The 26759-nt window shown below is 36.8% G+C and overlaps 1 protein-coding gene across 2 annotated transcripts in view; it reads right to left on the bottom strand.

Annotated features, from left to right (window-relative positions):
- The window catches only part of EPRS1 (glutamyl-prolyl-tRNA synthetase 1), a 37578-nt gene that overhangs the window by 6652 nt on the left and 4167 nt on the right, over window positions 1-26759 (bottom strand). The window contains exons 3-31 of one of the 2 annotated variants that reach the window (XM_036404610.2): window positions 23971-24070; window positions 22044-22200; window positions 21183-21322; window positions 20406-20506; window positions 19016-19142; window positions 18624-18816; window positions 18075-18246; window positions 17334-17567; window positions 16209-16293; window positions 15811-15870; window positions 15496-15516; window positions 13324-13434; window positions 11690-11826; window positions 10776-10983; window positions 10240-10352; window positions 9493-9610; window positions 8986-9360; window positions 7891-8121; window positions 6969-7217; window positions 6144-6374; window positions 5539-5804; window positions 4472-4523; window positions 3416-3625; window positions 3212-3284; window positions 2358-2437; window positions 1947-2048; window positions 1227-1382; window positions 856-1053; window positions 326-499 (exon numbers count right to left, since the gene is read on the bottom strand). In XM_036404610.2, the coding sequence (XP_036260503.1) occupies window positions 326-499; window positions 856-1053; window positions 1227-1382; window positions 1947-2048; window positions 2358-2437; window positions 3212-3284; window positions 3416-3625; window positions 4472-4523; window positions 5539-5804; window positions 6144-6374; window positions 6969-7217; window positions 7891-8121; window positions 8986-9360; window positions 9493-9610; window positions 10240-10352; window positions 10776-10983; window positions 11690-11826; window positions 13324-13434; window positions 15496-15516; window positions 15811-15870; window positions 16209-16293; window positions 17334-17567; window positions 18075-18246; window positions 18624-18816; window positions 19016-19142; window positions 20406-20506; window positions 21183-21322; window positions 22044-22200; window positions 23971-24070 (4474 nt within the window). The remainder of the gene's footprint in view (window positions 1-325; window positions 500-855; window positions 1054-1226; window positions 1383-1946; window positions 2049-2357; window positions 2438-3211; window positions 3285-3415; window positions 3626-4471; window positions 4524-5538; window positions 5805-6143; window positions 6375-6968; window positions 7218-7890; window positions 8122-8985; window positions 9361-9492; window positions 9611-10239; window positions 10353-10775; window positions 10984-11689; window positions 11827-13323; window positions 13435-15495; window positions 15517-15810; window positions 15871-16208; window positions 16294-17333; window positions 17568-18074; window positions 18247-18623; window positions 18817-19015; window positions 19143-20405; window positions 20507-21182; window positions 21323-22043; window positions 22201-23970; window positions 24071-26759) is intronic. The other variant, XM_036404611.2, reaches the window with a different exon arrangement.

Below are 26759 nucleotides of genomic sequence, written 5' to 3'. Positions count from 1 at the left end.
AAGGCTCTGCTGTGAGTCAGGACACACTGAAGTATTAGTACACATTTCTAAAAATGCAAGTAATTTATGCTCCTAATTTAAATTTCTAGGTATATAAGTAGAGCCCTGGAGGTTTAAAAATCCTTAATGACATGCAAATCCTAGCAAACAGAACAAGTCTTTGAAAACACCTTTCCTTCATTTATTCAGTAAAGTGATCACTGATTATCAGGCAGCAGATTTTAATTTACAGAACACATCTGCTTTCAGAACAGAGGGCACACATAGCATACCTCATATATTCCCCTCACCTAGGCTTCAAAACCCCTCCTGGAAAGAAAAGTACCTTAAGTTCCCAGTGGTTGAACTTCCAGCCAGGTGAGTAGTTGTCTCTTAAATCAGCCCGGACACGGATGTTGACAGCAAGCAGCCTGCTACGATATTCATTACATTTCTTCAACAGAGCCTCTCTGTCCTCTTCAGAAAGGGAATTTGTGATACCACAGGGAATAATTACAACCTGCAATAGAACAGGACATGTACTTTATGCAACAAAAAAAATTAGCTCATAGTTATAAAAAACTTGAAACCAATATTGTGGCCCTCTGTTCCAGTAATTTCCTTCATGCTCTCAGAAATGAAGGACACATTTCACTTTTCATACTAATGGCACAGATAACATTCCTTCAAATGGATGAACTATCAAAGGGGACTGGTCCACCACAAGTATCCTAATGACTTGTATTAGCTTCACACAGCTACTCTGTAACTAGACAGCTCCATCCTATATTAAGTCTTTCAGCTGCCTGACATGAAATACTTATGAATTCCAAGACAAGAAAGGAAACTAAAGCAGTTTAAGGCATTTTTACACACCTGAATACAGGCTACACGAGGTGGGAGTACCAATCCCATGTTATCTCCATGAATCATTGTCATTACGCCAATAGTCCGAGTTGTAATGCCCCAGGAATTCTGATAAGCAAACTGTTTTTCTCCTGGCTTCTTGGGGTCTTCAAACACAATTTCAAACATCTTTGAGAAATTCTGCCCTAAATGATGTGATGTTGCTCCCTGAAATAGATGCACACAGAAAATTCTATTCAATGGAAAGTTAAGTTTATCAAGCATCAGTTTAAATATTTAATCTTCCTATATTTAATGAGAAAAATAATAATTATTATATTATAGAATAACAATAACAATAACAACAACAACAACAATAATAATAATATTAAAGTAAATACCTGGATAGCTCTTCCACTGGCAGATATAAATGCCTCTAAAGTGGTTGTATAATCCCCCCCAGCAAACTTCTCCTTCTCTGTCTTTCTTCCTTTCACAACAGGTATTGCCAAGAGATCCTCATACACCCGAGCATAGAGATCAAGTATCTGCAGCACCTATGATAAACAAACGATCTTCAGAATTACTCAGTATTTAGCATTTGTTAAACCTTGAAATATTTTTATGTGACAGAGTCTGAAATCTCTAAGATTTAATACTTTCTCAAAACTATGTTTAGAAACTAAGATTTTTTCAATTACTTCAAACTTTGGATGTTATTTTCCCTGAATCAAAAAGCAACAACTATAAGTCATGAAAGAAAACAAGAAAAAAGTTTTAAAACTGGACGAAGAAAGTTTTAAAAATTCTAGCAGTAAACACATGGATGCATTATTTAAATTTTTAAGGAAAACTGATTTTTAAGTATTTTTAAGAAAAATCATTTTAAGGTAAGCACACACTATATATCACACTCTTCAAACTCCCCATATTGTTTGTAGAGAATGAAGCATCAGAAATGGGTTACATCTGAGAAAAAAAATTGGTTCTGATAAACTTGGCATTTTTCACAAGGGCGCTCAAAATAGATATCCTTGAGATCTCAGTACAAAGATTTGTTTGTGTTGCTATGGAGTAAGGTAACTTCCTGAAAGGGGAAGCACCAGTGCATTTGTTTTTACCTCCTCTGCTGCTTCTTCATATGTTGCAAATGCTGTGTGACCCTCCTGCCAAAGGAACTCACGAGTGCGAAGGAAAGGCTGGGGATGTTTGAACTCCCAGCGCTGGAGGGGCGGAAGCAAAAAAAATTAACACTATGAAGTGTCAAATTATTGTTACAAATAATGTTTATAAGCAAGTATTAGAAAACCTTCAATAAAGATAAAAAAGCCAACTAGTCAGATTTCTACTTAATACAATCAACCATTGATAAAGAATGTTTTATTAGAAACACTGAGGAAAACATATCACATAAACCATGGTAACAATTTTGCTTTGAAATATGTGCTGTGATCATGCCATGTCCACAGAGAATAACTGTCCTACACTGCACTTGTGATAAGAAGAGGTACTCAGGAATTGTGTACACATACCACAACACTGCACCACTGATTAAGCTTGATAGGAAGATCCCTGTGTGACTGCACCCACTTTGCATAGGAAGGATACATTACTGTAAAAAGAAAGCAGCTTTGAGTCTCCACACAATAAAGACATTTATGTCAAACTTTTTCTTTTGCTACATATAAGCTTAACATTCTCTTCTGTGAGAATTATGCTTTCATGTTTCAGTTCCTTTAAAATAGATTATTTTGTCTTAATACATAATATTTTCACCAGAGTACTTCCACTTCATCCGAAGTCTCTGCAAAAGAGCTTGGTTGCTGCTGGTCAAAGTACAATCCAAAGCTTATTATTTAATGACACTGGGTTTGAATTGCTGGCTTACAGTATGGTAAATACACCTGGGCTCACAAATAGGAACTCCCTATCTCAAGATTTCAGGATGCTATGCTACACCTGACTCAATTAAAAACTCATCTAGCCTTCGGTCTTAAAATGCTTGTTTAAATTACTCAGAGGAACAGCTACAGTCAAAACACATGCAAAACTGAAGTGAATCATGAGTTGAAAAAAATTTCTTATAAACACTATAAACCAAATAATCAAATGTGTTTTCAGACAAAGTAAGTCAGTCTTCAGGATATTAACAAAAAAAAATCCAGAAAAAGTATGCATTTCCTAATAATGTCTATTTAAGGAAACACATAATGTGGATTTGCTATGAGCAGCAACAAGATTAAGAAATTTTCCTAAGGAGTTACAGAAAATATTCTGAAAAATGGGGGCTTCCACTTTTCAGAAGGGACTCTTCTGTCTACCAGCTACACTATATATAGAACTTCTCATATAAGTTTACAGCCAAACTACATGAAAAGAGACTCACCTGTTTCACTTGTGGGACGTATAGCAATTGGTTCAGCCAGTTCTGTTTTCCCAGATCTTGTGACCCAAGCAACCTAAAAATAGGAGAAAATAAAAAACAAGTTTGGGAAAATGTATTCTAACCCCAAACTTACTTTATACCCAGCTGCAGACTAAGTGGTTGGGTTTTCTTACAGTCAGATTAAAATGAAGTTTTGAAGTGTACCTCAGGAGCAAAGTCAGCAATATGAGACTTCTCCGTCTCTAAGGCAGCCTGGGACACAAACATGGGGAAGTAGCAGTTTTCCACTCCAAGTTTCTTGATCTCTGCATCAAAGAAGTCTTTGATGGCTTCCCAAATAGCATGAGCCCAAGGACGAAGAATGTAACACCCACTGACATCGTAGTATTCAATCATCTCTGATTTTGTGATCACCTTGCAAAAGATTAATCAGAGGCTGAAGTTTCAGTTTGTGCATAGAGAACATTCAGTAATCCAAGTGTGCGCCATGCAACTCAAGAGAATCTCCTACTTAAAACTGCTCAAATTGTTAGCAGCTAAGATATACTTTAGGGTCATTTGTGTTACCTAGAGAAGGTTAACCAGGAACATTAAGCTTAATGATAGGTCTGAATACTGTAAACACTTAACTAAAACTGAGTTTCATGAACCCAAGTAAGAGACTATAGCTGCTTTCCGGGAACAAAAACACTTCTGTAAGAAATGTCTCCAGCTCATGTCAGAAGAGACTTTTATTTCTTGGAGTACAGGCAAAAATTATACTACTGACAGGAAATGTACACCACTGACAGCTACTTACAATCTCTCATAACAAGACTAATCAAAACTAATCATCTTGACCTGGGTTGTTTTCAATCTCAGAATCTAGCAAAATTGTTAAGTAGCAACAGATATTCACTTCTGTTATGCATCACCTGGAGCTGAAATAAAACTTTCAAGTCTGTGAAATTCCTATAATTTCAACTAAGTTTTTTACTCTTAACAAAAGAGGAATTCAGGTATGAAACAAGGAAACCATATGTATTATATATAATAAGGTTGGGTGGTTGACACTCACCCTTTTTACAGCTTATTAAATTTATTCAGGTTTTCACTCCAAGGCATTTCTGTTTAAGACCATGATAACATAAGACATAGAAAAGAGCAAATACTTTGCTTTGTATTGAAAAAAAAAAACCCTCAATCAGAAGGATGTAAATCCCAAACACACATTGATTTATAACAGAATGAAACAATCAAATCAAACTGATGTGCACTTACCTGAGAGAACCACTCTGAAAGATTTTCTTCTTTTTTAGCTTCTAGACCCAGCCTATGGTATGACAAAAGAACCATTCAGCATTTAGCCATGAAACTTATCCAAACCCTTTTCTTTCTCTTCTCTTTTGGGGCAGGAATAATAAGGTGGAAGAGAATGTTTTAGTTTTACATCAAAAGACTAAGTTTTGGCTGGTGGGAGTTGCTAGTATTTCCTTATCCTAACAAGAATATTTAATATTAATATTTAAAGAACAGTTCCAATTATTTAGTATGGTTTGAATACTTCTAATTCTCACTACGGCTGTATCAAAGAACCTCACAGCAACACATTAAAAAACCCAACCACCAGTAAGCAGTCCAGTAAGAAATTAAGATTAACCAGACCTGTGAGTAAGTAGTTTTTCTCTTTATTTTAAATATTTCCTACCTAGCCAGTAGCTAAAATTTCAGGAAAGACTCAACTTAACCATTCACCTGCAACTCAAATTCACCATTCATGTGAATGGTCAGTCACACTGTTTGAGACAGAAAACTGACTTACCTCAAAATAAGGATAACCAATAAACCTACAGGATTCTAAAGAAGGTTAAACTCACCAGATTCAAATGATAGAACACAAAAGTAAAGGTTTTACATCTCTACAAACAGAGAGGCTTTCAAGGAGGGAAATACATTTTTTCTGGCATTATTTCTATACAAAATAACTGCATTTCTTGTCTCTAATATATTGTTTATGTATATGAAGCAGTAAATACATAGTGATGCATAATACATGCTGTAAAAAGACCTCTAAACTTTCAGCAAGACACAGCAGCACATTTACAGAAGCAAATAATAAGCACAAAAAATTCCCAGTGACAGTAACAATACAGGATGCTGAAGCACAACTGACACTAAATAAACTTTGGTAACTTGGTTTCGGCTCAATCCTGAATATGAAAATCAATACAGTTATTTTACAAATGTCCACACTTTCAAGTGAAATGAGAAATGTATCACACTCTAAATCTGAACAGAGGTAGACAGTTGATGGTTCTATCCAAAAAGATTAAAGATTGCATCTTTACCTGGTCTGTTTCTTAGGGCCTTGGCCCTCTCCTGATCCATCTGAGGAGCGCTCATTCCCACTCTGTCCTTGCAAAGGTTCTTTTTTGGGGCCATCGTTATGCTTCTGTTGCTTACTCTGCTTTTCAGACTTGTTCTCCTTCTCTTTCTTCTTTTTGTCTTTGTCATCTACACCACTAGCAGACACTGGTTTATAGTCAACTCCTGCAACAGACTTATACTGGGCCTTCAATTGAAGAAGTTCTTTAACAGCCACATCTATCTTTTCCTTGAAAAAAAAAGTAGAAAATTATAGAGAAATCACTGGAATAATATAGCTCTATTAAAAAAAAAATCTATATGGCTTTATGGACATTCACTGACTGTTGGCAGAAAAATCTGCATAAGCCAGTACCTAACTTTAATGTGCTTACATTTTATAGGATCATACCTGACAGCATATTTAATTTAAAAAGAATGTTTCAGATCTCAGAATTTAAATGCTGCGTATTTTAAAGGTGTAAATTTTTTTACATTTTTAATTCCCATAATCACACTGAATTTCAAAGATAGTTTTAGATTTAAATACATATATTACATTTTTACACCACAGTGTATATGTTATTACCTTGTCTGCTTTTTCTGCTTTTAATTTCCTAACTTCATCTCCTTGAAGAGCTACTTTGCTAAACAGGGCTTTAGCTTCAGGAGTGTCTGGACCACCAGGTACTGTGTTTGATGTCTGAGGCAAAGCCCCCTGAGCTGCTGGTGGGTGTCCTGGCTTGTACTCCTGCCCAGTCTTTTCCTTGTAGTCAGCTTTTAGAGAAAGAAGGAGTTTTACTGCTTCATCTATTTGATCCTGTGTGGAGGATAAATAGCAAGATTTACTGGTGAGAATTAAGGAGAGAACTGGCCAGAAGCATTGATTATGAGGCTACAAAACCAACCTAACCAACCAACAAAAAAGCCCCCCAAAAACAACCCAACACCAAAACCAATTTTGCAAGGTGGAAGTACAGGCAGAAACCCCCCTGCCCCCCAGAAGCACCTAAAAAGCTGCCTGTTTGTCTCATGTTCTTTTCCACAACCATCACTGAATCTGTTTCATTTTGAAAGGTCTTGCTATTCCTGCAGCACACTAGATAGTTGAACAGTCACTCATCCCAAATACAGCAAGGGACAGTAAAATATATTAAACACTTCTGCAGGGTCAATATCTGCCATCCCCGTGCCTATTCACCTAGATATGAGAGGTTAAGTTTGACTTTGTATATCTGAGTCAGGAAAGTATCCAGCACCAGAACAGTTCTGTTTGGCATTATCAGAGCATGCATGATAGGGGGAGCTTGATCACTGGACATAGGGGGAGCTTGATCACTACTTGGTGAAAGATTTCCCCCCAGTGGCCAAATGTGATTACAATTACAATTGCTCACTCTAATGCCTGTTGTACCTTGGAAGCTTTCTCTGCCTTGAGTCTGCGAACCACTTCCCCTTGCTCAGCTACAGTATCATAAAGTGCTTTGCCATCCACTAAGCTACAGCTTGCCAAGTTACTGCAGCAGACAGGAGATGGAAGTGCAGTAGAAGATAGACAAGGAGGCGTTGAGGGTGGATTTCCAGGCTTGTACTCTTGACCTGTCTTTTGTTTATATTCTGCTTTTAGGTTTAAAAGAATTTTCACAGCCTCATCTATTTGTTCCTGAAGCAAGAGAGAAAAAACAGCAGTTGCAGATAAGGGTAGAAATAAGGGTAGAGGTGTAACACAATAGCTGAGATAACACAAGCTTTTCTAGAATGGCACTAACACAGCTGTTGCAGTAAAACTTCTAGAGCTATCCTGTGAGTATAAGTTGTTATTACTAAGTTCTGTGGTAAAACTTTTTAGCCAGAATACCGACAAGTTGTATACCAAAGGACCAAATCAGGTAGTGTAGGTAAGGGCTGATTTCTGTGCCATAAAAGCCTCCCATTTAGGTGGCTTAGTCCCCTCCAGTTATAGCAGTACATGAGCTGCACACTGGAGAACAGCAGCAAATATACAGACTCTGAATAAATAATGGTTCTTTGGTCATGATCAGGTAATTCCCAAATTTATTGCTGCCATTCTGGCTCCAAGTTACAGCCCTTCTTCCAAGTTACTGCCTATATTCTGCTTCACTTTTCTTGTATGACTAAAAAAAGAACTTATTTATTTTCCATGCACTAACACATAACTCATGCAGTCAGCCATATATCAGCTTAAGATAATTTGGGAAAGCACTTCATGGAACTAGCTTAGAAATTCTGCTCCTCAAATTTCACAAAACCTGCCATTGGGTTTTAGCCTAAATTGAAGACACTGTTCCACTCAGAAGTATCCACAGGTAGAACACCTTTGAAGCTTTCTCCGATTTGAGCTTGCGGACCACTTCTCCTTGTTGAGCTACTCTGCTGTACAGAGCCTTGCTGTCTACTGGACATGGGGATGGAGGAGTGGCAACAGGAGAACACTGAGGAGGGACAAAGGCCACAGGTGGGCTTCCAGGCTTGTACTCCTGGCCTGTCTGTTGTTTATATTCTGCCTTTAGGGATAAAAGGACTTCCACAGCAGCACATATCTCATCCTGAAAGAAGAAAGGAAGGGGCAGAAAGAGGGAGGAACAAAGATATAGAGAGATAAGATTCTCAAGAATACCATAAATACTTTCATAAAAAGACCTGCAGTTTATGTGCAACTATTCAGTTTTCCTAAGTACTTAGTGGAGTTATTCAGAGAAGTTTTCTCTACTAATTTCCTATTTTAACAAAGTAACTCCTCTTAAGTGATGTACAACCCTAACTGTTCCTAAGTAAAATTATAATAATAAATTAATTTAGATCTTCTCATTTATTTCGATTTTATAGTGCCATCAAGATACTACTACTATCAACATTATTTAACCACTGGGCAAACTATGTTATTTTCCCTCTCTTCTTGCTCTGCATTAAAAAGAAAGAAAATAACACAGCTAATAGCAGCTATGTTTGCTATGTACAGTTACAGACAGGAAGATTCTCAAAAACATCTGTGGCATTTGGATCTTTCCTTTCTGGTTCTGGAGCTTTGTTTCAAGGTCTAAACAGCAACAATTCAATCCTGTGAAGTCACATAATTTGACCATACCGAGTTAAAGAAATGAAGAAATTGCCAAGGCATTTAAATCTCAAGGACTTGATTTGGATAGTTAATCAACTCTTGCTGTTGGGTAAATTTGGTCCATGTTTCAGAGCACCAGCCTAAGAAATACGGGAATTCACCAATACAAACTTGGTCATACAAATCTAACTGAAGAAATTTTGGGAAACACAAGTCTTGACAGAACAAAGTCCAGTCCAAATGATGACTACTATAAAACCTCTAGATCCATAAGCACCCATTCACTTCCACAGAGCGAGAACAATGGGCTATGCAAACCCAGACAGAACCACAGGATTATTTTAATCATCACCTTAGGTGCTTTCTCAGCTTTCAGTTTTCGGACCACTTCTCCTTGTTCTGCTACTTTATCATACAGGGCTTTACTGTCCAAGGTACCAGAGGTCTCAGGCTTTGATGACTGTGCAGTTCCAGATACTGGAGGATTTCCTGGCTTATACTCCTGGCCTGTCTTCTCTTTGTATTCTGCTTTCAAGGCCAGCAGTTGTTTCACAGCTTTATCAATATCTTCCTTTGCTGCCTTCTTAGCCTTCAAGTCACGAACTACATCACCCTGTGCAGCCACCTTGTTGTAGATGACCAAGTGACCTTCAGATGACTCAGCACAGGCTGGAGTAGAGGTATGACCAACAGCTGGAGCAGATTTTCCTTTTACAGCTGAACTAGCCTAAAAAAAAAAAAAAGAAACAAAGAAACCAAGCATGTAATCTTGTATAGAAAGAGATGTATAGTATATATATATATACACACACACAAATACACACACATTTTATGGTACTTTCCTAAACCACTAGTTTACCTCTTTCTTTGCAGTTTCAGCTTTAGTCTTCTCTTTTGACCCAGATGTTGGCATTTCTTTAGTGTGTCCATCAGGGATGTAAATCAAAATGCATGGGGCATCTTTACAGCTGTAAGGACTATAAAAAGATTTATAGAAAACACAACAGTAAAGGAAATAAAAGATAAATATCAAACGTTTATTGAAACAAATGGGCTACTCTCTCTAAAAGATGCTTTCACACAACTGCAAGCTTATCTTTGATATACAGCTGTAGTTATCTAGATTTACATAATTGGGGATCTGCAATGATTCCTCTTACATGCGCGTTTTCCTTTTTGTTATAATATTTATATGTTTATGTTATAATTGCATGTAAATATTTCAACAGCTTGCTAAGAAAGTGTTACAATTAAGTAGTATATGCATACCCTAATTGGAAAAATGTCTGTTTTATTCCGTAGCACTGCTACTTAATTTCTATACTCCAAGTCACAACAAAACCATGACATCATTACCAAGTCCAGGTTAGCTGGGGTGCACCTCAAGTACCACATACTTGGCTTAAGACAGTTTGAAGAGGCAGGAATGGAATAAAAAATAAAAGCCATACCAGTCCACAGAGATATTCCTCACAAAGATCATGGTAATGAGTAAATATTTGCAGACGACATTACACTTACCAATGTGTGTGTGTGAAAACACTAAAACACAATAAGCTAAAGCAAATTCTGTGAAGTCTGTTTAGGCCATTCTCAGGTAACTTACCTCACTGGCTCATAGGGCTGATCACAAATATAGAATCCTCTCCTCTGAAGTTGTATGATGTCTCCTTTTTTTAACTCCTTAAGGCACGGATCACCCAGCATCAGTTCTTCTTGCTGTAAGTATTAAAAGAAATCAGTCCATGTCTAACAGAGCAAAGGAACAGCAAGAAATAGAGTTGTAGAAGGTGATTTCCTCCTTTTCAAAGTGTCAAAATGTTACTTAATTCCAGTAACAGCAGAACAAGTACTAGCAAGAAGATGCCACATCATAAGAATGTATCAAGACAAAACTCAAACTACTGGTTTCAGATGTGTAAAAGCCTGGTAACAACTGAGAATAAACAAGAGTCATATTTTAATTTTGAGATTATGACAGGTTACATGGAAACACAGAAACTAGATACACCAGCACAATTTATCTGTTTAACAAAAAACCAATTCTATTTTCAAAACCACAACTAGAAACAGTGAATTAAACAAAAAAAAACAAACAACATGAAGTTTTGTGGAATTAAAGGGGACAAAAATACAACTCACCTTGCTATTTCGGTTGATATATTGCTTGAAGTCTTCATCTTTACCTAGAACCGGCTTAGTGATCAGATGCTCATAATTAACACAGACAGTTGGGATGAGGGGTGCACGTGGAGTTTCTGCCAACCAAGTGATCTTAGTAGTTTTTTTGAAGTCCTTATTATCTAAGTTCAACTTGGCATTGATAGACACAATTTTTCCACTTGAATTTCTACAGGAAAAAAGAAATTATAATGGTACAGCCTAAATGATCAGTTCTGATTCAATACTGCAAAAACAAGTGTTCAGAGTTAATTTTGAAGAGCGGATCATAGAAAATGAAAGAGTGCATTCACTGCCATTTAAGTTCTCCATTAATTTTGTTGTCTTAAATATCTACATAGAGTAAAAAGGATGGGGAGAAAAATCTTTGCGTATTTATGTTCTCTATCAGAGCTCACTCCGTTCTGGCACTGTCTCAACACAACCCCTTCAAAACCACCGTGATGACATTAAATGGTCCCCCTCCCCACCTCAACAGCTGTGCAACTAAAACTGTGACAGGTTTAGTTTCTCAGTATGCAAAAGCAGTACTTGTTATGGGGTGAGAGTTGTTAACATTCCAGGTGGTTTCTTCTGTCTGAAAAGGCTGTTTTACAGTGGCAATAGTGCCACAGAATCATGGAGAGCACTGGATGAGAGGGACATGCAGTATCAGGACTGACTAATGATTTCCAACTGAATCTACAGCAATATACACCCTATGCTAACATGCAGTTTCATGGCGTATTTCAAAGTAGATTTATAGACACAGACTCATAGATTGGACATATACGGCCAGCCATTGATTCTTTACTGTTACAAGCTTCCTGTTAAAAGAAAAGGCAACAAAAAGCTGAAAAGCAAAACTTAACTTCATCTGCCACTGTACAGGTTACCTGTTTAATTTGGTGATGATGATATTGCCCCAATTTATGAATGTAACCACCTCTCCCTCCACCAGGGTCTCTGCATCTGCGCCCTCAATGAGGACTTTGGAGCTGTACCACACAGGCTTCAAACCAACATCAGCATTCTGTGAATAATGGTTTACATTTCAAAGACAGCAGATGAAGACAGAAGATGGACTATAACAGTAATGCAAAGCTACAATGTTTTTCCACAGCTCTCTCCAGTTTCTTCTTTACTGGCATTGTCCGCATTCCCCTGATAATTCACCCAAAAAATCCACTAACAGCATATTCCATTTCCATTGCAAGGTCCATGCATCTTTAGGATCTCACAGGTAAACCCAAATTTCTTCAAGTTCCCATTTTGCTAGGCAAATTCCCTTCAAAACTAATTTCAGAACTCTAATTTTTGCTTTTTTATAAGGTTATATATGGAGCTTCTTTTAGCTGCATAGATTTGTAAAGACAGAAACCAGAACTACATCACTTATAAAATATTCAGCTTTAAAGTATCTCAACAATTGAGATAAACTTCTATTTTCTAAAAAGGCCGACAGCTGTGAGTTCAGACTTTCTCAGCTGGTCAGGAGTTTTCTATTAGTTTATTTAAGTCAGTATATATTTCATTACATACTGGAGGAAGTATTTACTGGTACTATCAATGTTTTAATATGCTGGCTTGTATCTGACCAAACTTCAGTGTCTTTGAGCCTTGAAGAGTCACAACTCTCACATCTGCTCAAAACCTGTTTCCTTGTTATCAGCCACGGGCAAGAGGGGCCCAATGTCCAACTCTCAGTTACAAGAAATGGCTACAGGAGCACTCAGAGCAACAAAATCAAAACAAAGAAATGAAGCAAAGCCTCAACAAATATTCACTCATTTCTCAGTGTAAGTGTATATAAGTTAAGAGATGCTTTCAGGGACATTTCAGCACAATTGACTCAAAGGAAAGTATCTTTGTTACTAGTAGCACCAAGAAAGAGTTGTATCAGTAACACACTTCCCTATTAAGGGACATTACTCTGTTTACTGGATACAAAAAGTATCAAATCAGCAAGTTCTTTGCCTTTTGATAAAAGCTATTTGCTATACAAATTTAAAAGTCATATTAAAAATCCAGAGATTGACAGAATCAACAAGTTAATATGTTACCTCTCCACATAAAACCTGATTTTATAAATCACTTAAAAAACACCTCACTGTTAATGGTAAAGAGTGTTTACTGTATTATACAGTAAACAGAGCTTGAATAAAATGTAATATTTAACCTCTGTAAAAGTTAGCATCAAACAATAGGAAAACCAGCTTGAGTAGCATTCCAGACTTCTAATGACTCACTCTTCTGAAAACTCCCAGAGAGGCCTTTTAGAGCACCTTTTATATGCGCTCTATATATTTACAAAGAGTTCCCTCTTAAAAGAGCAAACATGTTTAGCAGTTGCACAGTTTTTGACAATTTTGAGGCAAAACAAAAGTACCCCTTGGATAGATGATCTCTATCAGATTAGCTATCTGAGCAAGCTAAAAGCAGGACTCCCCTTCCTGACTGTTTCATGCTAAGGTACTTCCCAACCTTACTGAGCTGCAGTACAAGAAAATTAAGAGAGTAAAGCAAGAACCTTTGGGTGTTTAGCCACTTCCTTCATCTCCTCTTGAGCTTCAGGAATATTTACTGGGACCACTGCATCTTTCAGTAAAGCAGTATACCGAGGTGCTACTGGGTCTATAACCTACAGAAAACAAATGAGGTGGATCATGAATATATGCCACTGACAAAAAAAATAGATGCTTTACAAAACAATCACCACAAAAAAAAAAGAATATTAACTGGTATTCTTTATGTTACTGCATTTTTTCAAAGTTTGCTTTAATGTCACTTTCACCCAAAGCTACAGAATAGTGAGAAAATCATGGTAATACTTTACAATTTCCAATCTTTATTAAAATACTCTGAGTAAAAACTGGATTGGGTACTACTGACAGCAGAAGTAACCAAAATTATGGGGAAGACACAAAAAATGTACTCTGATACAATTTTACTGTGCACATAGGCTATTACATCTGAATCGCTTTTTCTCTAGTTAACTAAATTTAAAGCAACAATTTTTAAGTGGAGTTTGTTCTTTTTCCAGCAGCACAAGACCTGATCTCATACTCATTTTCCAGGCCAGTACTCCAGCAGAATCAGTGACAGAACTGGCTGTAGAGGAGGCACCAATCAAGTCTGCAATTTTACTACAGACACATCAGATACTATAATAAGGCAATAACATAAAATTTACTTCATTCGGATTTCTACAACATGAGTTTGGCAAGAAAAAGGTACCACTAGGATGTCTTCCTGTATTTTTATTGCCCATTATCAAACATAGCAGCTGTAGTTTCTCACAGCATTTTTTATACCTGAAATACTGGTTTGTCAAACTGTTCAGAAGCACTTAAATACATAATTCAAGTAAAGCAGTCATCTAAGGCCAAAAGGAATATCCAGGATCTACCTGGGTAACTGGAAACTGACACAAAGGAAAGCACCTGCTTTTATTAATATGAAGTAATTTTTGCTCTCCTTGGTTTATTCCTGCTCAAATGAAAAGCTACACAGCTATATATTTTTCTATATTTTTGAGAAAATTATTTAGCTTCTAATTACTTGACATTATATAATAAAGTAATATGATGATATACTCTTAAGAAGACACACTTTATTAGTTAGTAGTCCCTGAAGTCAGGCACCTAAATGTTAGACATACACTTTGAAAAAGGACTTGTGTATGTATCTCAAAATGCAGGGGTATTATATTATTTAATATCATAATTTTGATAATTAAATGACCAGATTCTATAGTGTTATTACCAGGCTCTTTATTTTATTCATTAAAACTCGCAATCCCTTGTCAGGTGCTAAAAATTACAGGATCACGTATAAAATATGAGTTGTCACACTGATAAAGTCTTTGAGCTCAGAATTACCTGTAAGCAGCCAACTGTTTTTCTCATATTGCAGTTAGCTTTCAATCTGCACAGCCACATGTAAATAAAACTGGCTAATAAATATGGTGCTGTACAAGGAGCTGAGTCAGAGGTCTAAGAAACTCACTTTAAAAGTCAATTAAAAAAAATGAGCCTTGACAGTCCATTGTGGATTCTTCCCCTCAAATCAGTTGTTAGTCATAAATATATTTATGCAGCAACAGAAAGAACCAATTTATAAACCTACGTGTATGTAGCAAATCAAATGCAAAATACACGAAGAATTACAAGACACATGCCAAACAAGCAAAAACTATTTAAGTGAACAGATCTGGGTACTACCTAAGCAAAACCAGGCAGGAATACCAATGCAAAATAACAGGTGTTTCCACAATCACACAAAATATGCAATCCTCATGAAAACAAATCGCCTTATTATAGTGTCCAAGCATCTGCTGCCAAAAAGCAACTCATCATGTTAAGATGCAATATTCCTGATTTGCCATTTAGTCAGAAATTCCAGCAGTGCTGGCTTGATCTCCCCAGACAGAGTACGCAGTGCGTTCGTCCTTTTGCCACAGAAAGGAAACATGGCCAACATGAACCAAATTGGGGGAAATTTGTGTTTATGTTGACAAATCAGCCAAACCAGAGGTGGGCAGCCTTTGAAAACTAGGAATAATGCATTTTCAGTGGGTTTGTAGAGCTCCTGTTATACAAGCAAGTCCGACTGTGCTATGAAGCTGCAAAATGATAGCTTATGCTATGTATGCTTATAACACTGTAAGCTATATGCTAAGGTAAAAAGCATTAAGTAATACCTTCTTACAGATAGCTCGCAGCTTGAAAGCAGAAAAATGAAATGCAGTTTTCAGATCAGATTTACAGCATTAATACCATTATCCTTTCCCGTACTACTAAGGAAGGCAAGTAAGTACTGGTATAGGAGAATCAATAGGATTAGTGCTTCTTCAGGTTAGAAGGGGGGGACATTCCATTTTCCTGAGAGTGCGCCAAATGATGCAGCATACTGCAACTGCTACTTGTTGTGATAAGCGCTCCAATGAACGCTGGATTCTCTACATATCCTAGAAAGAGGATATCAGGAGTAGCATCAAATCCGACTAAACACATACCTTTTTGTTAAAGGACCAGATTTTATCCCACTCCATATTCACGACAGATCGAGAGGAGCCCTGGATAAAAAAAACCCGAATCAATACCACATTAATATAAATATTCTAGCTCTTAGACTAATTTAAAACAAAGTTCTTTAAACTGAAAACTCTCTATAGTTTGTTTTCATTAAAAACAGTTTTTGAGCTTGCAAAATAAACCTTCTCCAAGTAAGAAAACTGCAAGTCCATTTTGCCAACACCTACTCACAGGTGCTACCATTGTTGAAGCAATAGATGTCAAAGTAGCAAAGCTTCAAAAGCAGAAACCTCCCAGTGACAAGTACATTAAGTGAAGCTTCACAAAAATTTGTGAAACTTATCGAGGGAGATTCAAAGAATCAGAAGAAAACACCCACCTGGGCAGCAATAAACTGTTTTAGCCCTTCAACTGTCATGCCTCTTCTCAGGACACCACGGACAGTGGGAAATCTTGGGTCATCCCTAGTGGAAAACGGTATTCCATTAGTGCCATACGCTAAATTTTCTAATTCTGCACTTATCAAGACTTTACTAATACTGCCAGACACAAAAGGCACAGCCTCAGTGTATTTTACTCACTAAGCTCCCAGCTAGGTGAAAGCACCTAACTGAGAAGACTGAGCTCTTACCCATACAAAAAGTATGGTGAAAGTTAGGTCTCTCAAAAACTAGCAAGGCAAAAGTTATGTCCCTTATCCATTATTTCCCCTCCAAGGGCACCCAGGAAATATTGCTGGAAAGAAGTGACGACTCTTTATATAAGTGATAAAATTCTATGATTTTTTTCTCTCTTATGGAAGAAATAAAAAGGCCTGATCTGCAATGTAACATTTGAATTTGCTGGGAACATGAATCAAACTTTGCTGAGGACCTAACAGGGAGGCTCAGGGTAGGAAAGGTAAAGACCATCATAAGATCAGCTACACCTCTAGGGAAAAAAAAACAGGCAGGGACAAAAAAGGATAAATTTGGCTATAGCCAAGTGGCTCCATGCATAAACTAGGAATCTAAGCTTCCAACTCAAATGACAACTAGACAGCTAGACCACCAAACACTGTCTGCAGAAATCAAATCAATCTGAAAAAATTAACAGAAAGAAGGAGGGCGAGGGCAGGTTGGAGAGAAGTGGGATGGATTTGACTAGATGAACAGGACCAGAAACACTTCAATCCAGGCCCTCTTCTGGCATTGTTTGGGAATGACTCCAATGACAACAACCAATGACTCAAGAGTGGAAAACATACCACCCACAGCAAGAGCCAGAGTCCAAAAATAAGCTGCCTCATGTTTATTACAGGCCATGAATATGTATGTACACAGCTACTGTAGAGTAGGAAACAGACACATTGTACATACACAAGCCAGTTTAATTAATCTATATTCTTTAATATTGTTTAAATATTCATTCAAACTATCCCAAAGCAAAAATGAATGTGCTAGTCACAAGGCACATTCTTAGGGAATCTTAGGGAACAGAGCTGATCTACAGCCATGGAACATACCATCCATCCACAAGGCCTTCGTTGACAAACCAGGTGAGCTTTCGCTTGGAGAGCACAGTGTTGTTGAGGTTTAGCCTGCTATACTCCCATATATACGGTTTCCTTATACCCAGAGCCTCAATAATCCAGTAGAATTGCTCATCTCTGTCATGGTATTCAGTTGTTCTCAGTGCATGTGTGACACCTTCAATACTATCAACAATGGGGCAGGCAAAGTCGTATGTGGGATAAACACTGACAAAAAAGATCTTTAATTAGCAGGGTAGAACAAAACACTTTCTTCCCACTGAAATATTTAAACTCAGTGCAGTCTATATTCAAGCATTATAAATATTTCTAACCTATGATCCTGAAAACTTTCAGATCAAGACTAAAATAACACACATACAACTAATAGTCCACAGAAAGATCCAGAGGGCAATATAATTTTAAGATGAAGAAAGCCTTCAAGAAATGAACTGATAACAGCCTTAATATTCAAGCCTAAAAAAATAACCCTACATTGCTAATGTTTTTTCCAAACATATATAAGGACTAAAACTGAAATAATATTCACTGTTGACCATAATGGCCATCTCACAGGTTCTAAAAGTAATTTGCACAAGTTTCAGAAAGTCAAGAGACTCATCAGATATTCTAGTTGAAAAACGCTAGCAAGTTCCAAGTGTTAAAAGAAATTTACTAAGGAATGCCCTGGAAAGAGCAAAAGCTACAGGCCACACAAGGAGAAAGTGGACATACTTGTAGGTACTTCCTGTCCGAGGGTGAGGCTGGTTTTTACAACGATAAAGAGTTGGATCCCTCATACATCCATTATTACTACTCATATCTATTTTTGCTCGTAGACAACAAGTTTGTCCATATTCTGTTCCCTTTTTCATTTCTTCCCACATTTGTAGATTCTTATTAACACCTAGGAACAACAAAAATACACCATTTTCTAAGGTATTATGAAGCTGATACAGAATCAAGTTTTATTATTGCAGTAAGAAAAATCAGTGCCATCCCCTCTTTGGACACCGGAATTCATTTTCACACATTTTACATTGTGAATTTTTAAGTGATAATGAATGGTGATGAATTCATACATACACAAGTTTACTGCCCTGGTCTAAATGTGTACTTCATCCATCCAGCCTTGTAGAACAAAGCACTAAACACTTTCAAGTCCCTATAAGGACCTTGAAGATATGCAATTTAGTAATCTCACTCATATTTGTTAATAAAAATCAAGCTTTGATACCAAATCAAAAAGGTAAGAAAGCAAGACCAAAGCTTAAAATATCTTACAGTTATTTCTGTGTTTAGATTCCACTCTTTGCTCACGCTCTGCTTTCATTTGTTCTGCAGGAGTATCATCCACATACGCCTTCCCTTCTAGAATAAGCTTCTCAGCATATTTCATTATTGTTTCAAAGTGATCCGAGGTATATGTAAATTGATCTGGTTTGATGTGCAGCATGGCAACATCTTCAAGAATTACCTGCCAAGTGTGAAAACGTACACTGTAATATTCAGGAAAGGTAGTTTTCTTACATCTTTATCCTCTTCATGTAAGATGTGGTGGTTTTAATGGTCCATTGTCCAGAAAGGATAAACCATAAGAATAAGCATGAAAGAAAAGAGAGGCATGCACTTATCATTCTTTCACAGCCTATAATCCCTCTGCTATCTTATCATACCTTTTCAAAGTCTTCTTTCTCTTTTTCTGGATTTGTGTCATCAAATCTCATAATAAGTTTTCCTTTGAAGTTAACTTGGTAGTGCTGATTTAGCAGGGCAGCTTTGGCATGACCAATATGCAGATATCTAAAAAAGAAATTAAAAAATAAATATATACACCAGAACTACTTCAGCTAGATTATTTGTGGGGGAAGGAGAAAGAATGGAGAGCAATACCTAAGTGTAACAAACAGCAAACCTAGGATATTTGCTGAAATACTACACATTTATGAAAACAGATTATGTTTCTTCTACTACAAATTTAGTAGTTGACTGTTAAAAATAACTAAATATGTAAATTAGAGTGTTGCTATGGATATAAAGATTGGACTGCAATTATCTCCATTTTTACAGACTAACTTAAACCAACTGCTGATGATACCCAGGAGCAGCTACCAGATAATCTGAACCTACCACATTCTCAAGAGTGAAATTTTCCTATTGCTGCATATTTTTTAATATAAGCTATAAAGCTACTGACTAATTTAAACTAAATATAAATCCCCAAATCCACAAAATTAAAATCTCTGACAAAAAGAGAGTAACATGTCCCTGAAGAGCAGTGTTTTAAAACACCAGGATTAAGACACTAAAAACTACTAAAGTAAACTGAGAATAATATATGTTATAGACATACACATACATAATACATAATTCACAATATTTGAGTAAAGTTTATATTGGACTAACAGAGTAAGAAACTCAACTACAGAAGTCATATGATGCTGAACAGCCTGTTTAATGAACAAATGCAATAGTGGAAATTTTATAGGCCATCAGGCAACTCCAAAAAGAAACAGAAAACAAAAAGCTGGCTAAAAATTGAGTTTATTATACTGGCTCATCACATCTCTCTGTGTGATCTTTAAGGAATGTGCGCTTTGGTATTCCTCACAATCTGGACCCTTGGCCCTCCATTATACATCTGGTGTCAAGCTTCCCCAAGGAAGGCTATCCCACACATCTTTCCTTTCTCAAATCGAAGCTGCCTTGGGAAGCACTGAGTCCCTTGACCCAATTCATAAGGATTGCATGTTCACACCATAGCTCTTGGCAGGGCACACACATCCATTATCCATACAAATGCCATCCTCCTGCTTCTCCTCATCCCACTGCTGAGCTGCACAACTCTATCTCACAACTCAACTCCCTATTCAAAGTCCAGACAACAGCGCAATGAAGCACAGAGGAGAAGTGTACAAACAGCTCTAGTGGAGACAAAGCTTTTAACACTCATTTGGTTTAACAGTCTTGTCTGATAAGCTGATTACCATCCTCACCAAAATACTTAAAAAAAAACAAAAAACAAAAAACAAAATAGAACCTTGGCAAAGTATTCGTGTTTCTTACCCACTTGCTTCAGGAGGAAACCTCACAATGACCTTTCCCATCTCTGCGCCAGGAAGTTCAACAAACTTCCCAACATCTGCTTTCTTTTCTTTTTCTGTTGCCTTGAAAACAGACATAATTACAGATTGTATTACCTGTAAAATCGGATATAAAACTCTAGATAACAACTGCTGTATCAAAGTCTCCTTTCAAACCTACAAGCTGCCATATTGGACTCCAAATTCATCTCTTCACAACTTTCACCTTACTCAGGACTCCAAATAAAGATTAATTAACTTAAAAGTTATTTTGTCTTCAAATCTGGTCCAGGACTGAAAATTCCCACTAAGTTGTCTAATTTACTCCATAGAAGAAAACTATGCTAGTTTTTCTTCTATGCTAGAAGAAAATTGCTAGTTAAGGTTTTGTATCTTAGTGTTCTTAACCTGAACATGATTAACAAGTTCAGTCAACTTTCAGTCAAGAGCAATCTTTGCAGGTCCATCAGGATCTCAAACTGTCTTTAGAAAAAGCAAACAATACAGCTAAAGAGCAGTGCTGATTAAAAGAAGAGGTGCCATATTTCCACAATTCCACCTACACACTGGACTAGCCAGCTCATGCCTTTTTAAAATTGAAATCAACAGCTTTAGCTGTAAACAAGAGTTTACAAAAGTTTAGCTCACTGTACGACTGCATACTTTCAGTATTTAATTCTCTAACTTAAAAAGAAAAAATTCTTGCGGTGTATTCACAGAAATAAAGCTACTCTCTCCAGAAGATCTGAGTAAATCTTACCATTTTAACCTTTGGTGTGCCAGCAGCCCACTTGGCTCCTACAGACTGGAAAGCACGTTGTACCTCAAGGAAGCTGTACCACCGCTTTGCATGCACAGGAGCTTTGTTTTGTTCTAACTGCTCTTGCCACGTACCATTATCTGTTAGAAAACAAAGAAGTTTTCAAACTATTTAACTATAAAAATAAAATTGTTTTTATCAACAGCAGCTTTTCAGATTGCTTTTAAGAGCAGCAACACTGAAAAAGCACCAAAAGCTGCTAGCTTTTAATCTTAATTATTCCCTTTACTTTCAAGTGGAATTGGGTTATACTGAATGGTAGATTGTCACCTATCACCTTTAGATATAGAGCTAAGAGAAAATAAAAACCAAATCCATAAAAACAGATCATCAAAGCTTCTTTAACCTCTAAAGGGCATTTTGCAGAATAACATCTACCTCTTTTAATAATTCAAAGTAAACACGGAAGAAATTTCCTCTGCTAAGATAATGTCACGGAAAGGTCAATGCATATAATTTTACACTGCACATTTTCATATTGAGGCAACAGGTAATAAAAGATATTCTTGCAATTATTACACAAAAGAAATTAGAAAAAGTTCCACCTAGGGATTACAGCTCATAAATTTCCAAATGTAGCAACAATTTAAAAAAATAAAATCTAGGATTTCCTAAGCTATACTATTGCCATCACTAGGGATGCACAGGTCACAGCAGTGTGTATGACAGTAGACAGTCTGTCATAGAGCTAGGAGTCACTACTAGCATCCACAAAAAAGAAAAATTGGGGATTCTTGTTGTTTATTGATTATCAAAATATTGATACTGCAAGCCAGTGAAACAGAGAATATAAACCAATACCTTTTAGTACAGCCCAGACACACAAATCTGCAAGACTCAGAGAGTTTCCCACCAAGTAGGTCCGTAGAGACAGACAGTGGTTGAGTTCTTGGATGGCTGAAGGAAACTGGCTGGCAGTGGATAACTTTGTAGCACTGAACTCCAGCCAGTGGTCAATCTTGTTTGAAGGGACAAAAGACAGTTAAAGTTACTAATGGAATGAGAATTAAGCTTGCTAGATAACTGAATAATACACAATTGATCTAACAGCTGAACAGAAGATATTAACAGGAACATTAGAATTAAATATATCAGATCATAACATATGTTGAAGGAATATTTAAAATAAATTATACTGAAAAAATCACCAAGAACAATACTAAATAATGAAATTTAATTTCTTCCTTCAGCATGAATTCAAATTGCTGAAAACATCAACTTCACTGCAGTTATTTCTGCTGGTAAAATAATAAGCAGTTCTCAGGTACTCCCTTATCACAAGAGTCTATAAAAATCATCACACTCCTTTAGCTATTTACATATCATATTTGTCACCTACTTCCTCTTCCTGGTGCTGCTGCTGGTTAGTATACCATTTTCCCCTCAGTCCCTATTTTCTCTTCCTCATCTCCTTTTAGATTTGAAGAAATCAAACCCCTGAACTTCACAAGTCCTACTCCCCACTCCTGCAGAAGTCTTTTCCATCTATCTTTGTACATAAACACAAAAAAATATTAAGAATTAGGCTAGTTGATAATGTAGAACTGAATCCCTCAATCCTGCAAGAGACTAAGTGTCTCTTCTCTGGTCCTATTTCATGTGTAACTGTTCTGCAAACTGCAACGGGAATCCTTCCAATGTTCAGGCAACGTGGCAGGCACAGATGTAATTACAACCTCCACAGAATTCAGTCATTTGCAGTTGCACGCCAAAATATGTGCACCACAAATGCAGCTGTCCCGGTACTTCTCCAAGTACAGTATTATTTTGGAAAGAGGCAGAAGTGAAAAGAAGTATTGTACCAGCCCTGAAAGTGCGTTTGCTGAGGTCTGGGCTTAACTTAAAAACAAAGGATTTGGACAGAAATTTTAAATAGCCACAAGATAACTTACAACTTTTTAATGCCTCACAGGCAAAGTAGTAAGACAACAATTCCCTTGAGACCAGCTATGAGGGCAGAAGAGTGATTGAAGAGTGATTACCACTGGCTTCAAGAAGAAAAGATCTGAATCAAATCCTTCAGTTCCTCCCCAAATTTCAGAGAAGTAAATTTCAATTTGTCTGCTAGTTTCAGTTATCAATTTAAAATTCAGCATATGATTGATTATCCTGAGCTAGACCCAGGAAGAAACCAGGGTCAGAGTTTTGTCTATCATACACAGTAAATGCCACACAGTGTTCAGTGGTGTTACACTGAAGTATTACAAGACAGCAACTGATGGCAACAGAGCTGAGAGAAGTGAGGAGGGAAAATCCATGTTTTACCTTCCAACTTAAATTATTTTATATTAGCAAACTGTCTGCTTAGGAGTTGCTGTTGCAGGAGTGGGCAAGGGCAACCCTTCCAAAGCTCAGATTTCTTAGTCTTTATACAGTTTTCTTAGTCTTTATATTTATTTATATGAAGGAGGAAGCTTACCAAAGCAAACCCTTCAACATCCCACATAGCTGGAACCTCAGTCTAACAGTAAAATGCAGAACAATAGACACAAGGTCAAAAAAAAACCCCAACCCCAAACCCCCCCTGCCCCCAAACTTAGAACAGGCCAAAAGACAAAAAGGGAAAAGGAAAAAAAGCCCCAAGAGACAAGAGAGTGATTCAAGGCCAAGGTGGATGGGACTTTGAGCAAACTGGTCTAATGGAAAGTATCCCCACCCATGGAAAATAGATGGTCTTTAATGTCCTTTCCAACCCAAACCATGTTATGATTCTGTGATTCCTTCTCACCTCAGTGTGTTCCAACAGATTTGAGCCATACAACCCAGCAGAGGCAGCAGCTCGAGCCAGGTACCGAGCTATTGAATTCACATCAGTAAATGAAACTTGCCTAAAAAAACGATAGGGGCAAGGCAAAGGTAAGTTACTACCTCCAGTCAGTTCAACTTTAATTGCACATACATAGTTGAAACATGTGCAAAGCAAACACAAAATAACTTCCAGGCGAGCCAACAGGTACCAGGTCACCAGAGTAGAAAAACAAAAATAAAATAAACCTAGAACAGGAATAAATAAGTCCTTGCTTTTCTATCACCAGATGGAATAATAACCTTCTAAATGTGTGAGAATTTTGTTTAAGCTGAAAATGAGAAAATAAGACTGATTATTCTTTCGAATACTAAAGCTCTCTTCACATCTGACAGAATTCATAAGTATAACCTGAGCTACAGATTTTCCAGATTATAAGGAGCTAATCAATATCTGTTTTCTTTTCATAAAAGAAGGATCACTTTGAAGAGGATTCCTAGTGAATTAACAGAAGAATTGAGAGGTCTTCATCATGGTTTTAAGGGCTAGCATCAGGGGAAAAAAATCCCTGTTCATTTGTTACTTACTTTACTCAATTCACACTTCACAGAAACCATCCCCTGGTGAACAAACTTCCCTGCATGTATTTGTTTTTTTTACCCAGTCTTCTCCAGATAACAGACTAATTTGAATTTTTTTGTCCCCATACCGCTTATGAAAGCCCTCAACAGATCTGCAGAAGAAGGGCTCTCCAAAGGGAGTACTCCTTTGTTTTCATGTCAATTTTCTACATTACATACAGTATCAAAAAGCTGTACTCTATCAGAAATCTAGCTTCCAGTTCATCTAAATTAATATTTGCTAAAGAACTTGGAAGAAAGATGCATCCAGAAACATCAGTTCTCCAAATAATACTCATTGCTACTCTACAGTCCCACATAGATGCAGACTGCAAAAACAGAGCTCCAACTGCTTCTAAATCAAGCATTGATATCAACAAAAGGAGTCCCTGTAAGTGTTTTTTTTAACATTTACTCAATTTAATGGACTGAATGCTATACTCCAACTTGTCCAACCAAGGTTCCACTTCTGTTCTGTCATTGTTCTCTATTTCCTTTTTTACCTACTGCATCCTTTATAAAATTAAAAGAATTGTGATAGCCCTCAAGCCTTGCAAAAATCAACAAAAGTTCTGAAAATTATACAGAATGTACTTGATATATTAACAATTAGAATGTGCCCTATTTTTAGTACAAATGGACCAGCCAGTCTCATTAGGCTAACTGCAGTACAACCTAAGGAATATAGTTCATTGGGAGGGTTATTTTGGTTTGCTTGTTTTTAATTTTGCTTGCTTTCCAAGCATCTAGGATCCAGTATATATATATAGAAGATCCATAAAATGTAACTAAAACCCAAAGTCACAGTAGGGTGTTTAAATTATACCCTACTGTGTACTTGAAAATGTGTCCTATTCTAATTTCCCACTATCAGAATTTAAGGAAGCTTTTATAAACTGAGAAAAACAAATCATTTCCAATACAGTTTCACTTGAAAAGTCTGTGAAATGCACTTTTATTGTTTTCTCTAATTCATACCAAAACAAATACCCTTGATTACTCAAGCAAAACTGAATACATGTATGAAATGGGAAAATGTTACTCTGAATAAATCTTACTTATGCTTTAAAAGTTAAAAATACTCCCACCCAAACATCACTAATTGACCTCTTTGAAAAAGTTATAAAAGACTTTTTGCAGCCAATGCTTGCTAACTCCAGGGCTAAGTAAAGAAGAATGAACAGGGAAAATGCAATGCTACAGGCAGAGTGGCTATTGACAGTGACATGAAATGCCACATAATTAAACACCAGGGCAAATGTTCAAGAAGACAAGATGCAAAAAAGGGACCAAAAAATAATAGCAAACACATAATACAAAAAACCCCAAACCACAAATTATTTCCAACTATAATAAATCAATGTTGAATTGACTTGCTAAAAGCTTTTGCTTGATCTGCCTAGGAAGAATAACTACTCTGAAATGTGCATGTGCCCACCATACAAAAGCTGTACTGCAGCTTGTTTTGACAAGACACAGGTACACCAAAACTCTCCAAAAAGCCATCAGCACTTAGCAGAGTAGTTTGCTTATGAGCTATTACTACAAGAAGTTTTGAAGCTAAATCTTCAAAAATAACCTTTAAAAAAAAATTCATCATCTCAAATGAGCGATAAACCTTTTAGGTAGCTGGCTGACAGCTAAGTTTCAGCTAGCTAGCTAAAAATTTTGTCACCAGATTTTAACTGAGTTTCAAAACCAAACATAGAAGAATCACAAATAAAATGTTCTTTCTTGTTCAAGTGAAGTCATTAGAACTAATGGATTCAAAAAAAGAAAAAAGAATCTGAAACATCCAAAGTGATTTTCACAACATGCCAAACAAGATGCTTCAGCAGAACTGATGCCATGAAATCCATTTAGCAAAAGCATTAGTTGAGATACAAATTCAGCTGATGCCTCTCACATTGCAGATATACTTTTAACAGGCTTTAAGGCAGAGAATCAATTTGCAAAATTGCTACAACCAAGCAAGGGAAAATTAATGCAATACTAAGGTCTGGAATAACTTCTTGAACATAAGCCAATGCAAGGGATGAGAGGACACTAACACACAAAAATTTCCATCTGATGGGCCCATGATTCTAGACATTATCTACCCAGGGCCAAAGTGCAGAAAAAGAGTGTTTGCTTTACATTTCTGACAAGTTC

The sequence above is a fragment of the Molothrus ater genome, chromosome 3 (assembly GCF_012460135.2).
Source record: "Molothrus ater isolate BHLD 08-10-18 breed brown headed cowbird chromosome 3, BPBGC_Mater_1.1, whole genome shotgun sequence".
Taxonomy (NCBI): domain Eukaryota; kingdom Metazoa; phylum Chordata; class Aves; order Passeriformes; family Icteridae; genus Molothrus; species Molothrus ater.
The sequence above is the reverse complement of the archived record's forward strand: the minus strand, read 5'-3'. Positions and strand labels throughout refer to the sequence as shown.